This window comes from Grammomys surdaster, unplaced genomic scaffold (genome assembly GCF_004785775.1).
Source record: "Grammomys surdaster isolate TR1022 unplaced genomic scaffold, NIH_TR_1.0 252, whole genome shotgun sequence".
NCBI lineage: Eukaryota > Metazoa > Chordata > Mammalia > Rodentia > Muridae > Grammomys > Grammomys surdaster.
This window is the reverse complement of record NW_021604693.1, coordinates 343,713-360,302: the sequence shown is the minus strand read 5'-3', so window position 1 is coordinate 360,302 and position 16,590 is coordinate 343,713. Positions and strand designations below refer to the sequence as shown.

The 16,590-nt window shown below is 39.6% G+C and overlaps 1 protein-coding gene across 1 annotated transcript in view; it reads left to right on the top strand.

Annotated features, from left to right (window-relative positions):
* Positions 1-7,676: 7,676 nt before the first annotated feature.
* The window catches only part of LOC114627352 (immunoglobulin superfamily member 1-like), a 20,571-nt gene continuing 11,657 nt past the window's right edge, over positions 7,677-16,590 (top strand). Inside the window, exons 1-4 of the mRNA XM_028775106.1 lie at positions 7,677-7,724; positions 8,226-8,261; positions 11,482-11,763; positions 16,085-16,372. Coding sequence (XP_028630939.1) covers positions 7,691-7,724; positions 8,226-8,261; positions 11,482-11,763; positions 16,085-16,372 — 640 coding nt within the window. The 5' untranslated portion in view covers positions 7,677-7,690. The remainder of the gene's footprint in view (positions 7,725-8,225; positions 8,262-11,481; positions 11,764-16,084; positions 16,373-16,590) is intronic.

The window sequence follows — 16,590 nt, the reverse complement described above, 5'->3', positions numbered from 1 at the left end:
CCTGCTAGTTACCTCACTACTAATTCTCTTAACATACCAATGATTATACTTCATCCAAAGTGTCATAAGAAGGACTAAAGGAAACTTAAAGAAATGCAGCCTTGATGAGTATTTTACTAGCATAGACAATGAAAACAGAGACATAATTCACAACAAGCCATTGGGAAAATATTGTGGTACCTCTTGAGCCTCAGAAGTGGAAAATGGACAGAGAAAGATAAAGGAGTCTATGTGCAGAGTGGACACTGGGGCACTGAGAGGAAGAACAGACAGAGGGAGGGAGAACCATAAGTTTTCCAGGACACAGAGTGGAGTCAGATTCATACTCATAATATATTTATTTCTGAGAATCTACAGGAAGCCTCTCCTCTTGTTCCCACAAAAGGGAATAATCAAGGACTCTTTCCAGCTTCCTGCAGAATCTCTTCTTTGGAGTTCTACCACAACTTCTCAATAGATTCTGTGACACCTGACCACGCTGCGACTTACATGTGCTATGGTGCTTACATCACATTCCATATGAGTAGTCCAAATCTAGTGACCCCACTGACATAAAGATCACAGGAAAATAGTGCATACATGCTCATCATTCTCTCTGTGATGCAGAGCAGCTATTCTGTAGAGTTGAAGTCCTGGGACATGAGGATAAAGATGAGTGTGGAAAACTTAGAGAAAGGCAGGCTTGATAAGTATTTTCCTAACAATGAAAATGAAGACACAAGAACAGACCATTGGTTATAACACAAAGCACGGATACAGGGCAGCCAAAAGAGACATAATTAGAGATAAAGAGAAATGAGAGACTCTGTGAACTTCATAAACAATGAAGTCCTTCTACTAATGTTCAGAGACCTAGACAGTTCAGAGTTTTGTTTACCTTCTAACTCTACAAGATATTTGACAGAAGAGCTAGACATATAATGTATCTGACATGATTTTAAGTGCTGAGTGGCCCTTGTTCTTGATTAGTCCTGAGGCCTTGGTACACTCATAGAGTTTCTGTCTACTTGACAGTATTTCCTTTATTGTAGCTGACCCATTACTCATCCCTGAGTATCATAACCCTGGGAAATAAGTATAGCACCAATCATTGTCTGTCTATACATCTCCAAACTGTTTACAGTTCACATTCCAAAGTTACTCAGACATTCTAAGATAGCTGAGAAAAAAACATAAAGAAGTGCTTTCAGCAGGTACAAATAAAAGTCACGGAAATATATATACCTAGAGAGAGTCCTACAGGGGAATTGAGAGAAAGACTTATAGACAGAAAGGACTGGGGACATAGAAAGTATGACATGTGTGAGAGTAAACCTGAAAAAAGTTAGAAGCCTGAATGGAAGATTTGAAAGTAGAAATGGAGAAATAATGGCAGATGTCATATATTCTAAAACAAAGATAAGGGGACAAATGATAGATCATACTGAAGCAATACACACACTAGGAAGAGGAAGAGAGGGAAGACATCATGGCCTCTATGTAAGGGAAACAGACATATTCGTGGAACATTCTTTCCTTTGAAAAGAGAGATTAACTAACAGATATTTTGAAAGAGACATGATAGAAAATCAATAATTTGGTGCCGGGCAGTGGTGGCGCACGCCTTTAATCCCAGCACTTGGGAGGCAGAGGCAGGCGGATTTCTGCGTTCGAGGCCAGCCTGGTCTACAGAGTGAGTTCCAGGACAATCAGGGCTACACAGAGAAACCCTGTCTCGAAAAAACCAAAAAAAAAAAAAAAAAGAAAATCAATAATTTGAAAGTCTGACTCTAGATTTTTAATATACATAGGATGGGAGTTATAGGTGATGAAATTAGAAAATGACCATGAGAGGGAAAGATGATTAACAGAGAAGGATGGGAAAATAAATGGAATACATATAACATGGAAGAGAAAATAAGGGGGAGGGAAAGGGCCAGAAACGGTGGTACAATGAAGGAGAGTGGGGAAAAGATAAATAAAATTAACTGTATGGAGATGTCATAATGAAGTCCATTACTTTGTATGTTCTTAAGGACCAAGTAAGTAACTTTCATTAAACCTATAGATTGACAATAAAAGTATAAAGAAGACTTATTAGGAAAAGGAAAGGGATCAGAGGAAGATAAGGATCTCTGCCTATTTTCTTCCAGATTTATACAAGAAACCTTCCCTTTCTGTGTGAAATGACCCTGTGGTAATGTCAGGAGAGAACATGACCTTGTCCAGTATCTCTGGCCATCATTTTGACATGTTCCATCTGTCCATGGAAGGGGTGACTCAGAGACGTGGGCTGCCTTCAGTGCAAAGCCTCAGTGGAAAATTACAGGCTAACTTCCTTCTTGGTCCTGTGATCTGGAAAGGGAACTATATATGCTATGGCTCTTTCAGAAATTCTTCCCATGACCCCATGTACCTTCCTGTCATAGGTAACAGATAGATAGATAGATAGATAGATAGATAGATAGATAGATAGATAGATAGATAGATAGATATTACATATACTGTCTTATCATTAATGAAGTATTAAAGACATGTTTGAGAATTATCATTCTGGTAGTGGAGAGAAAGTCATAGGGAGGCACAGAGAAGACTGACTGCTGAGAGTACTTTAGCTACATTAAACACACACACACAAACACACACACATACACAGGCACCTTGGAGGAACTAGAGAAATAAGTGGAGAAAAAGATAAAATAATATTTTATTTAAAAACATTTTTATAAAGAGATGGAAGTTTGAGAATTTGTATCAGAGTGCACAATGTAGACAGGGAGCACCTTCTGCACCTTCACATTAGAAAGCATATACTAATATCTAGAGCAAAGTTTAACTAAAGACAGAAAGAAGGAGAGAATGCTGAAGAGAGAATTACTACTGTGAAGCATGTTTAGGATGGGGCTGAGAACACAGAGAGGCAGAGCATCTGACTCTGCTTTGTGGCCAATGAGCAAACTTTGGTCTTTCTATATCTCTCACTAATACATTGGATTAGAAACAAGAGTCAAGAAGTACTTAAGTATTTTAATTAGTTCTGTCCCCTAAAATATCAGCCAGTGAAGACGATGGGGGATGGGGTAAAGAACTCTGGGATTGGGGGTCAGGAGGGGAGGCAACATTTGGGATGTAAATAAATAAAAATAATTAGTTTTAAAAAAAAACAGTCATCATGGACCAAGAGTCTGAAGTGAAAATAACCCTTCTCAGACAGGTAGGTCCTCCTGAGCCTGCTCTCTTCCATACAGACTACATTCCTTCATACACCGGAACAATATGTGTAGTCAACATCACATAACATTTACTTCACTCTAGGACATTTAGAAAGGAGATGATGTACAGAGAAATTGATCATATGATCTTCAAGCATCAGTTGATCACATCAATTCCTAGAAGCTGAAGGAATTCTCTAGAGATACCAGTGGATACATGGAAGTCATGAAATGATGAACTGAGATCCAAGGTTCCTTGTACCCCAGGAGTTCTCAAAGGAAGATCTATGGATGTCTTCCATGGACATCACATCCCTTTCTCCAGCAAAGACTGATAGATGCAGTAGAACAGCTAGAATCTGAAATCAAAAGTCTCTAAATTTTGGAGCATCATTAAGTATTCCAATATGTTTCTGAATGTAGCTTTCCTTTATTTACAAATGTTATGGTCCTCAGTGCCCTCTGGACAAAAATCAAACTCTATTGCTTATTCAATGGAGCTCTGTTTCATTTCACTCCTGTAGACCTCTACAGTCTTACTGGCTATAAATTCTAGACATACTTGAAGATATGACCATGTTGATTATCTCATAATTTTGTAATAAAGGAGTTCACTCTGTTTAGTATATATTATTAATTAGAGTGATATTCACAAATCATAGTGATATTCAAAATAAGTCTCATGACAATTGCTTAAATGTATACAAAATATTTTGATCATACTCACACCTGATTATTCTTTTTTAATTTTTTATTGGATATTTTATTTATTTACATTTCAAATGTTATCCCCTTTCCCAGTTTTCTCTCCACAAACCCTCTATCCCCTCCCTCTACCCCTCTGCTTCTATGAGGGTGCTCCCCCACCCACCCACTACCACCTCACCATTTTGTCATTCCCCTACACTGAGGCATCGAGCCTTCACAGGACCAAATGTCTCTCCTCCCATTGATGCCAGAAAAGACAGTCCTGTAGTACATATGGAGCTGGAGCCATGGGTCCCTCCATGTGTACTCTTTGCTCCGTGGTTTAGTCCCTGGGAACTCTGGTGGGGATCTGGTTAGTTGATATTGTTGTTCTTCCTGTGGTGATTCTAACTCCTTCAGCTCCTTCAGTCCTTTCCCTAACTACTCCACTGGGGTCCCCACACTTAGTCTGATGGTTGGCTGCATGCATCCTCATCTGTATTGGTCAGGAATTGGCACAGCCTATGAGGGAACAGTGATACCAGGCTCCTGTCAGCAAGCACTTCTTGGCATCAACAATAGCATCTGGGTTTGGTGTCTGCAGATAGAATGAATCCCTAGGTGGGGCAGTCTCTAAGTGGTCTTTCCTTCAGTCTCTGCTCCACTTTTTGTACCTGCATTTCCTTTTGACAGGAGAAATTCTATTTTTGAGCTAAGTGGCCACACCCCTCAACTGAGGACCATGCCTACCTACTGGATATGGTCTCTACAGGTTCTCTCTCCCCTTTGTTGGGTATCTCAGCTAATGTCATCCCTGTTGGGTCCTGGGAACCTCTTGGGCCCCTGGCATCTGGAACTTTCTAGTGGCTACCCCCAGTTTTCCATCCCCCACTCCTACATACCTCCAATTTCCTGGCTCTCTGTACTTCTTCCTCATATCCTCCCACACCTGACTCTGCCCCCTTCTTCCCCTCCCCTCCTTTCTCCTTCCAAGATCCCTCCCTCCCTCTACCTCCCGTAATTATTTTCTTCCTCCTTCTGAGTAGGACTGAAGCACCCACACTTTTGTCTTTCTTCTTCTTGGGAGAAAACCACTCTTAACATTGGGCTTTAGCATATACAGGTTCTATGTATCAAAATGCAGTTTTTCAAAGACTTCTCTCACCAGGAGCATCTACATATTTCTTTAATATTTCCATGCATAGTTCTCCTCTACCAAGAAATATTTTCTAAGATGTGTTTGAGGTAATACATCTCCTCCTTCTCAGGTGTTTCCATTGTTATGCCATACTATGCTGTTTACCAGCTCTGAATTAAAATGCCATCTTGGTGGGTTTTTCCTTTGATGATTATGAAGTGTCCTTCCCCATTTCTTTTGATTAATTTTGGTTGAGAATTTATTAGATATTAGAATGGCTACTTCAGCTTGTTTCTTGGATCTATTTGCATGTAAAACTTTTTTCCAGCACTTTACTCTGAAGTAGTGTCTATCTTTATTGCTCAGGTATGTTTCTTGTATATGGAAGAATGATGGATCTTGTTTTCACATCCATTTTGTTAGCCTTTGCCTTTTTATTGGGAAATTGAGGCCATTGATGTTGAGAGATATTAATAACCAGTGATTGTTCTTTCCTGCTATTTTTATTCTGCTGCTGCAGATGGTGGGGGTGTGTAGAGGTGTGGATGTATGTAGTTGGGGGTTCTATAAGTTTCTTGTTTGTTTATAAGCATCTCTTCCTTTAGGTTGAGAAAGTTTTCTTCTATGATTTTGTTGAGAATATTTTCTTATCCTTGGAGATGGAATCCTTCATCTTCTTCTATTCCTATTCTTAGGTTAGGTATTTTTTTACTGTCCCATATTTCCTGGATCTCTTGTGTCATGAATTTTTCAGATTTAACATTTTCTTTGATTGAACTATAAATTTCTTCTACCATATCTTCTACTCTTGAGATTCTCTATCCCATCTCTTATATTCTGTCGGTGATGCTTGCATCTGCAGTTCCTGTTCTCTTTCCTATGTTTTTATCTCCATGACTCCCTCTAACTGTATTTTCTTTATTGCTTCTATTTCCATTTTCAGGTCTTGAACAGTTTTATTCATTTCCTTCACCTTTTTTATTATATTTTCCTGTGTTTCTTTAAGGGATTTATTACTTTCCTTTTTTTTTTTTTTTTTTGGTTTTTCAAGACAGGGTTTCTCTGTATAGCCTTGGCTATCCTGGAACTCACTCTGTAGACCAGGCTGGCCTCAAACTCAGAAATCCACCTGCCTCTGCCTCCCAAGTGCTGGGATTAAAGACGTGTGCCACCACTGCCCGGCTACTTTCCTTTTTAAAAGCCTCTACCTGTTTGATTGTATTTTCCTGAATTTCTTTGAGAGATTTATTCATTTCCTTTCTAAAGGCATCAATCATATTTATAAAGTTTAATTTTCTTGTACTTAGGATATTTAGGGTTTGCTATAGTGGAATAGCTTTGCTCTCTGTAGGTGCCATGCTGCCCTGGCTCTTGTTATTTGCATTCTTACCCTGGCCTTTAGCCATCTGGTTTCCATGATATAGTAGGTATCTGAAGGCAGTCTTAATCAGTAGGCCTCTATTGGACGGTCTTGAACTAGATGTTCTTGGTATAGCAGAATAGGATGTTCCTTGTACAGTGGGCCTGTATGTTTCTTGTTCAGTGGGCCTGATAGAGGCTGGTAAACAGTGGAGCTCCAGAAACAGCCCACAGCTAGCTCAGTGCAGCTGGGCAGGATCCATGGGACAGGCAGGAGAATGGGTATACATATATGAAAGGTAAGAGTATCATCTCTGACACTGCTTAGAGGACCAGACACCAGAGGCTGGGTAGACTAGTGACCATACAACCAAACAGAACTTAGAAAAAAAGTTCGATGAACTGATTTCAAATAATATACTGCTGTACTCAAAGATTGGTACCTAACCCAACTGTCATCAGGGAGATTTCATCCCGCAAGTGAAGGAAACAGATACAGAGAGACATAGCCAAACATTAGGCAGAGTTTTTTGGAATCCTGTGGAAGAGGCAAGGAAGAATTGTAGGAGTCAGAGGGTTCAAGGATGCTACAAGAAAACCCACAGGAACAAGAAGCCTGGACTCACAGGGCCTAATAGAGACTGAACCAACAACCAAGGAGCCTGGATGAACTGACCTAGGCCCTCTGCATACATGTTATAGTTGTGTAGCTTGCCGTTTTGTGGTATTTCTAACACAGAGATCAGAGGCTGTTTTGTTGCTTTTGCCTGCTTTGGGGGCCCTTGTCCTCGTATTGTATTGCCCTGTCCAGCCTTAAGATGAGTGAGGTGCCTAAGCTTATTGCAACTTGATATGTCATGTTTGGTTGATATTTCTGGGAAGCCAGCCCTTTTCTGAAAGGAAATAGAGCAGGAGTGTATAAGGAGGGAAGAGAGGAGAAGAGCATGGGGGTGCAGAGTCAGAGAGGGGAAACATGTCCAGATGTAATATATGAGAGAATAAATTAATTTCAAAAATGAAAAAGAGATTCAGGAATGTGAGCACCACTCGACATTGTTTTGAGGAAAATCCTCTTTTCTTGTGTGAAATATGAACAGCAGGATTTCTGGTCTCTTCTACGAGTCCAATCAAGAGCAACTGAGAAATAAGTGCTTCAAGGAGAAACTTCCTTTTGCCTATGGAGCAAAAGGTGTAGAAATCCTGTGGTCAGGAACTCAGACCACATACATCCTGTTGGGTCTACTGTCTCAGAAGTATCTGTTGTCTGTGGATGCATGCAAACAGAAGCTAACTGGGCTGAGGCCATATCAGTATCATGGCCCCACAGGATATCACATTCCTGTATTTCGGTAAGTCCTGAAATGAAAGTGAGTTAGCAAGAAGACAGGGCTCCCACAAAAGCTAGACATTCTCTTAACATGAATACTAGGTGATTTTAGTGGCAGCCAAGGATAGTTTAATTTCCTTAGCATTTTGCTGAGGTGGCAATAACTGGGTCTCTGTTCAAATTCATGACATACTATTAGGGCTTCATGGTGAGTGCTGGGCTTTCTGAGAGGGGAAGGTAAAGGACTGAAAACTTAAAAGTGACTCTCAAGGCTGTGGTTATTTTCTAAAAGTACTATTTTGAATGTACAAAAATACATGGGAAAGCTAAAGCTAGAAAAATGAGACACAAAAGTAGATGATAGAAAATAGATACATAGACACATATACATACATACATACATACATACATACATACATATATAATACATACATATATTTACTATATAGCTCATTGTGTGGGGGTATCTGTACCAGAATTGTATACAAGAGGCCTAAATTTTTACCACTTGATTCTCTTCCAGTGGTCTGTCTAGGTCAGACAATTTGGGCACAAGAAGGTAAGTGTCCTATAAGTCTCGTCCTTTGCCCCACCTTAGATACCACTCACAACACTCTGGTGTAGAATAATGGAAATATAGTCTGAAGCCCAGGTAAATTCCCCATCCTGTACCCATTTTTGTGTCTTTTGTTTCCTTCAGTGTTACCTCACTCTGAAGATCCTAGAACCCTCTGGGAGATACAGCCTTTCGCTGTGCTAGCTCCTTGTCTCAAAAAGACCTGTATTGTATGGTGGAATCTTCATAACAGGAAGTCATGAGTTGTCTGTCTTTGCCTAACATCCTTCTGAGTGTTGATTCCCTTTTTCTCCAAAGTCAAGTTTATTTACTTCACTTATTTAGAGGAAGTTGCCTAATCTAGCCCTATTGTACACCCATGTACACAATGTTGAACCCTAAGTAATACTGAGTAGGAAAGCACCAACTTGAACTAAAAGAGAGCACTAATAGTGTTGAATTCTGCATACTCTGACACTCTTAACTCCTGTTTTGGTCTCCTAATACTTATGACCTCCTCATCTAACCATGTCTTATCTCTACAGACTCCTTCTAAAGACAATAGCCTGAGTCATTTGTATGCTTAAGATACAGTTCTCTATATCTCCCTCTTATGGCTCCTCAGATCTGTCTTAAGTGAGTCCTACAATGTTCCAGGCTCTCTCCCACCATCTCTCTTGTCTCTTCTTCACCCACTCTTGCCTTCAATGAACTTATCTTTCCCCTTTTCAATTTTTCAACTCTCAGCCCTCCCTGTCTTATGTCCTTGGCAATTCCTCCACCTCCCTTTCCACTTCCACACAAGTCACCTGATATCCTTTTCTAGAACTTTGCACTATGGATCAGAGGCCATACTGTGTACTTGAGATCATAACTACACAAGTTTGCAGGGTACAACATAATGTAACATATCAATGTATTCACACCTTATGTACTAATCAAACCAGATAATTAATACTGCTATCTTCGCATATGAAAAGACCACAGCATGCATGCAAAGGTCAGAGGACAACCTCAGATATTTGTCCTTGCCTTTTATTGTAGTACTACATTATGTTTAGAGCCTTCCAATTCCTCTCACTTTCATTCATAAACTATATAACATATTGTTGGAAACTTTAGTCATCTAGCTGTGTAGAAGAGAACTAGTATTTATCTAAAAGTGCCTATCTTTCACCTCTCCCCACTTCATCATACCTGCTAGCCTCTAGTGACCACTATTCTACATTCATGTCAACTTTTATTGTCATCATCAATTATTGTTTATTTAACCTTATATCTACAGGGCAAAATTTGATGTCACATGTATGCTAAGTACTCCTTCAATGTCTTCTAAATGACTAAATTGACTGTTAGGATCAGGGATAGAATTACTTGCTTGTTTTAAATATATAAAATCTTGGAGGTAGTCATAAACCTCATTTTGGTTCTATAGGTAGTTAATGGGTTCTAAAGAAGGGATGTCATTTTTTTCCATTGGTGTAGTCTCTATTAAGTAACTCACATGCTACTAAATAAATTCCAACTCGTGTTCAGGAAGCTCCAGTAAAAATTGATGGGTCAAAAGAAGACATCACAGTAGAAGTGGCTTCTTGAGAAGAGTGGTTTCAGCAATAGGGCATGAGGATGAGATAGGGAGATGGGGGATGGTGAAAATGGCCAAAAATAGTGTGTACATATTTGAAAGTAAAAGGGTATTTTAAAATCAATTTCCTAAACATGCACATATGAAACTGAAGGTACCTTACTTGGATTTTGGTTTGGTTTGGTTTGGCTTTGTGATGGTAAGGATCAAATCTAGGACTTGCTGCGTCATAGGAAGCATTTCACCAGCTGAGCTTGATCCACAGAACAGGTGCATCTTAGTGAAGGAAAATGGAAGGTTTTCAGTGTCCCATTGCCTATTCTTAAAACCTGAAAGTGAGGCCTTCAAGATGAAAATATCACTTGTTCAAGGCTAATCAACAGTGATATAAGAAAAGTCAGGAAGACAACTAACATGTTCTGGCTTTCTGTGGGGTCCTGGATGCTGCACCAGGATCTGCCCATTTCCAACTCCAGCTTTCCCAGCCCTGTCCCACAGAACTCATCATCCCTCTGTCAGATACATGTGTGAGTGTGTGAGTGTGTGAGTGTGTGTGTGTGTGTGTAATATAATATTATGTATACTTCAACATTTGCAATATACCACAAAACAACTATTTTCTTTAAAAGGGTATTTATGTTTGTGCTGGTGAGTACAGGACACACTTGCTATTATTTGCTTTCAGGTGATGTCCACCTTGTTGAGTCTTTTTAATCTTTAACTAAATTTGTTATCTGACAAGTTCATTCATACATATAGTGAATTCTTATTGTTGACACTCCCACACTTTCTCTTACCTCCCTTCCATACCTATTACCCCTTTCTACAAGTCTCCATCAGATGCTCATGTGTTTCTACTTTGTTCTGTGACTCACTGAGTTTAACCAGGGCCATCTGCGTAACCATGGGTTTGGAGCTATTCACTGGATTCTGGTGGACTCCCTAGTGAGTCCACAGCTGAAGATAATGCTAACCCCTTCCTCAGAATCCATCAGTAATCAATACTTCAGCAAAGAAAGGTAGAGCCATCTCCCATCATTGGTTATGGATAAGCCCAGTCTTATGTACGATTATTGCCAGCAGCAGCTGCTGCTGTAAAATATATTTGCATTGACTATGTAATCCCCCAGAGGATCACACTTCACAGCTCTTTCCCTATCTTCCAGCCCTTACATTCTTTACACACACCTTCCAATTATGTTCCCTGTGCCTTAGAGGACTTGGTTTTAAAAAAGACCCTTTCAGGGCTGTACATGCATCCTTTACAAATTCTCAGCACCACAGGCAAGCTTGAGTCTCTGCATTCACTGCTGTTTGTTGAAGCAGGGTGTCTCACTGTCCTGAGGCTCACTGACTAGGCTAGCCAGAGTGGCTGTCAAGCCCAGGAATCTGCTTGTCTCTGCCACTTCAGTGGGATTATAAATACACACCACCGCCCCTGATTATTTATATGGGCTCTGGGAAGACAAAGCCTGGTCCTCATTCTTGCAGGTCAAGCACTTTATCAACTGAGATATTACTCCAGACACCCAAAATACTATCTTGAAATGGTTATATATGCTCACAGTTTCATGTACCCCAAAATAGAATAAAATGGCTTCTGCAAGCCATCTGAGTCTAGACTTTGTTTCATTTCAGAATTTCCCGTTCCTACCATCTCCACTGCAGCAAAACCTATGGTTCCCTGGAATGGATCTGTGAGGATCCTGTGCAGGGGAACACCCGAAGCCTTCCTGTATCAATTGTCCCTGATGAAAAACTCCACACAGATGGTTATAGAAAAGAAATTAGGATTTCAAAAAGAGGCTGAATTCACTATCAACCACATGAATTCAACACTGGCAGGATGTTATCAATGTCAGTATAGGAAGAAGTACCATTGGTCAGAGTGGAGTAAACCCCTGAAGCTGGTGGTGACAGGTAAGGAGACATCTTATGAGCCTGCCTTCTGCTAGCTATTTTGTCTTAATTGTAGCAGGCCTTGGTTTTGTTGGTGGTGTTGGTGTTGATGTTGTTGTTGCATGTTAATTGCATTTGTTAGAAGATAATTTCATGCAAGTACACAATTCATATTGGCCACTCTCACCCCCCACTTCTATTCATTTTGTTTCATAAATCACTAAGTTTAACTAGAGCCATATTTATTAATAAGGGTGTGGAGGTATCTTCTGGAGCCTGGAGGGCTCAGCAGTAGGTATACAACTAAAGATAATGATTCCCCCTCCCAGAGTCTATCAATAGCCAATAGTTTCACCATAAAGTGCAAGACCCCTAGATTACTCCCTCATTTTCCAGTTCCCCTACTTCTTTGACATACTATTGACAGGGATGCTCTCATGTAGGCCCAGTATGGGCAATTACAGTTGTTGCATGTTATTAATTGTGATGGTGCTATCAAGTCTATAGAATGATAGTTAGTTGCTCTCACCTTGTCTTCTAACATGTACTTCCATTCACAGTGTTCCTTAAGTCTTAGACAGAGGTGGTATAAATGTCTTCATGTCTTGGCTCACAACCATCATTATTCTTCGCATCTTGGGCAGCCATAAGTCTGCACTCAATGATGTTCATACTTTTAATCTTTATTTAAATTTTATTTATTTACATATCACACAATATAATTTTATCATACTCTACCCCCCCATTCTTCCCATATCCTCCTCACTTCACATACTTTTAGGATAGCTCTAGGTTCATAAAAAAGCTGAGATGTTGAAAACCATTTCTATCTCTCCAGTGCACAGTCTCTCTATTGCTAACATCCAACATTAGTGTATAGAAAGTGTCTCATGAAGAATGAATGAATAGATATCAATACATCTGTCTTAGTCAAGGTTTCTATTCCTGCACAAAAATTATGACCAAGAAGCAAGTTGGGGAGGAAAGGGTTTATTCAGCTTACACTTTCACATTGCTTTTGATCACTGAAGGAAATCAGGATTGCAACTCAATCAGGTCAGGAAGCAGGAGCTGATGCAGAGGCCATGGAGGGATGTTACTTACTGGCTTGCTTCTCCTGGCTCGATCAACCTGCTTTCTTATAAAACCCAAGACTACCAGCCCAGGGAAGGCACCACCCACAATGGGCCCTCCCCCCTTGATCACTAACTGAGAAAATGCCTTACAGCTGGATCTCATGGAGGTATTTTCTCCACTGAAGCTCCTTTCTCTGTGATAATTCCAGCTTGTGTCAAGTTGACACACAAAACCAGCCAATGCAACATCCTTCATAACTGATGTCTACAGTATATTCAGAGTTCCTTAGTTTCTATCTAAATGAGATTTATCTAATTCTAGACCCCTTCAAAGATATCACATTGAATTTAGTCCTCTCTCAGCTATCACAGTTTCTGTTGGGCTGATACTTTTCTCATAACTACACTGGGTCATGGGCCATTACAAAAAGACCAGACGCAATGCATGTTGTATTCCAACTGTTCTTACCACACACAAAAAAGAAAAGTATGTGAAATGAGACATATGCTAATCTACCCTAACTAGCCATTGTACAATGTATACTTGTATCAAACATTACAGTATGCATGATAAATACACAAAGCCTTTTTAATTTAAAAATAAGACAGATGTGATGATGCTCTCTAATGTCGCCATCCATGGCTACATAATGAGTTTGAATTCAGTCGAGGCTACATGAGAGCTTGTTGAAAGAGAGGTGTCAGAGACCAGCCTTGGCTGAGGGCAGGGTCTGGAGAAGGGTGGATGAAAGAGCTATGAAGGGAAGGATCAGACATGGGACATCATTCACTTCATGAGAGACTGGACAGAGAGGAAGCACATCTCACTATGGCTTCTCCTACTCTGACAACTTTTGATTCTTTCCAGCTTTATTTATACATAAAATCATTTCCTTAGAAATTTTATGCATTGACTACACAGATTTTCAAAATACATTTTCTTCTCAAGTCTTCCTTGATTACATAAGAATATTAAAAGTGGGACAAAGTGAGCAACAGCAATCTTATAAGAACAAAAAGTTAACATTATGATAAAATAAATTTTCTTTAAACTTAATGTTATCCTCCTTAAGATTGGTGTGGTAAAGCCTTGCAGTTACAGAAATGCTAGACAGGATTACTCTATTTGAATTTGATTTTGTTTCAGTTTGGCATAAGATTAATAGATCAAACATTATTTCCTACTATCTATTATGTCAAACTTGACTTTCTATAGAAGTTCAGCCTTTAACCCTTATTTAATTCTTCCTTTCCTTCTTCTATATTTCTTTCATATCTGGCAAAAGACCACCGTCCTTTTTCTTTGACTCTTAAAATATTGTGCAGTTCCTTTGCTTAAGCAAGGAAAGTTCTGTAAATTTCTGTAAAGTTCTGTAAGTATCAGTAAAGTTCTGGTTTGACAAGTCTGTTCAGGAAGGCAGGCAATTCACTGAGCCAGGGTGCTTCCCTCTGTGTTTCTGTCTTGAACCCTTGTTCCAATACGATTCAAATCTTCATTATAATTCTGTAAATGACAGAAGTACATCACTGCTTACTTTTGCCTTCAGGAAGGCACCAAGGCTTGTCATAAACTTGCATGATCAAAATGTCTTCCTATACACACAAGTTCCTTGTTTCTAAAGTTGAACATTAAAACCCTAGCAATACAATTACAAGTTGTCAGTTTCTAAAATTTCCCTACGTTTTTCTTCTTTAATAACTCTTCTCAAATTTTCTTTCTCATGCTTACTAACAACACTCATTAGTGATCTGAATATTTATTTAAGTAATAAGTTCTTATCAAAGGCTCAGTTTTCTTGATAGCTATTTTTTCTAGGAACTTTCATTAATTTCATTCTTGTTTACATTAGCTTTTTGTTATTCCAGCTCTAGCTTTTGGAGAGAGGCCGTTAGCAGTAAGAAGCATAAGTGTAATAAAAGTTGTGCCGCGAGTATCCATCAAGAGCAGTGAAGGGTCAGTCCAGATTGTCCAAACTCCAGAACTTTGTCAAACAGCACCTTTATGACGCTTGGCATGGCCAGAGAAGGGTGCAAAGGAAGGAAAGGAGGGATAGAGGGAGGAAGAAGAGAGGGTAGGAAGGGGACAGAAGTGGAGAGGAGAGTGGAGGGAAGTGCAGAGGAGAAGATGGAAAGAAAAGCTTGGTGTGTTGGTACACATCAGTAATCTCACTACTTGAGAAGCTGAGACAGAAAGACCATGAGTTTAAAGCTAACCTGAGCTACATTTTAAGACCCTGTCTCAAAACTTAAGTAGTTTTTATTTTAAATCAATATATAAAAAATGGTACTGTCTTTGTGTATTGTACACAAGGTTATGGATTCTATCCCTATCACAAACAATAAATTTGCTTTTGTTCTTGTTAAGTTATTTTGCTTGTGTTTAGTATTGCATCTACCTTCATGTCACACAGCCATACATTAATTTATATATCTATGTAAAAGTCTGTGATCCACAAATGAGGGAAAATGTGATTCTTTTTCTGAGTCTGACTTAATTACTTTACTTAATAATTTACTTAATGTAACAATCCTCAGTCATATCCGTTTTCCTACCAATGACACAACTTTGTCTTTGCGGTTGCAAACAACCCTGTTGTGCATTGCATTGGTGCAGACAGGCATATAGGTTTATTCCATTACTTTTCTACCTGTGAGACAGGGTCCTACTATGTATCCCATGCTAACCTTAACTCATGACTTTCCCACCTCACCTCTTAAGTACTGAGATTGCATTCACAAAACATAACACCTACCTAGCTGCAAATAAAATTTTTAAACAGGAAAAAGAGGACATCTCTTAGTTGATTTACTCAACTGAATTTTCTTCCTATTAAAAGAATTATTTATTTATGTATATGGGTGTTTTGTCTGAATATATGTCTTCACACTAGAAGAGGGCATCAGATCCCATTAGACTACCATGAAGGATGGTTGTGAGCCACCATGTGAGTTCTTCGAATTGAACCCAGGCACCCCTGTAAGAGCAGTGCTCTTAATTGCTGAGCTATCTCTCCAACACCATTAATTAAGTTTTTAATTATTTTCTGTGTGTGTATTTTTGCTTGCATGTATGTCTGTGCACTATGTAAATGCAGTGCTCTTAGAAGCCAGAAGAGAGCATCAAATCACCTAGAACTGGAGGTACAGACAGTAATGACTCTGGACAAGCAGCCAATGCTTTTACCTGTCGACCCATTGCTCCAGCACCTGAAAAAATTTTTTTAAAGAACAAAATTTTGCTAACATCTCATTGTCTACTCTTCCAGGCTTTTATGACAAACCCGTCCTCTCCACAGATCAAAGCCTTGTGTTGAGACCAGGAGAAAACATTTCCTTCAAGTGTAGTTCAGCACACAACCTGTTCAACCGATTTTCACTGGCCAAGGAAGAAGAAGCTTCCTTGCCATTGCACCAACATGAAGAGTATCAAGGCAGCTTCCACCTGGGACCTGTGAACCCTGACTTCACTGGACACTACAGGTGCTATGGCTGGTATAGCAACAGCCCCTATGCGTGGTCAGCCCCCAGTGATGCCCTGGAGCTCACTGTCACAGGTAGATGCATCACAGCCCAGCTCTTTGATGTTCACCAAGACTATCTCTAGGTAGGAGTATAAAGAGATGTCCTGAGATAAATGAGTATGGCATTTGAGACTCATTCTCCTGAGTAACATGAAGAGAAAGAGGCTTCTCACTTACTCCACACTAATCTTCTGAAGTCTTCTAGGGTGTTCCCTTCAGAAAGTTGTGGTTTCTTTTTTAAAGAAAAATAC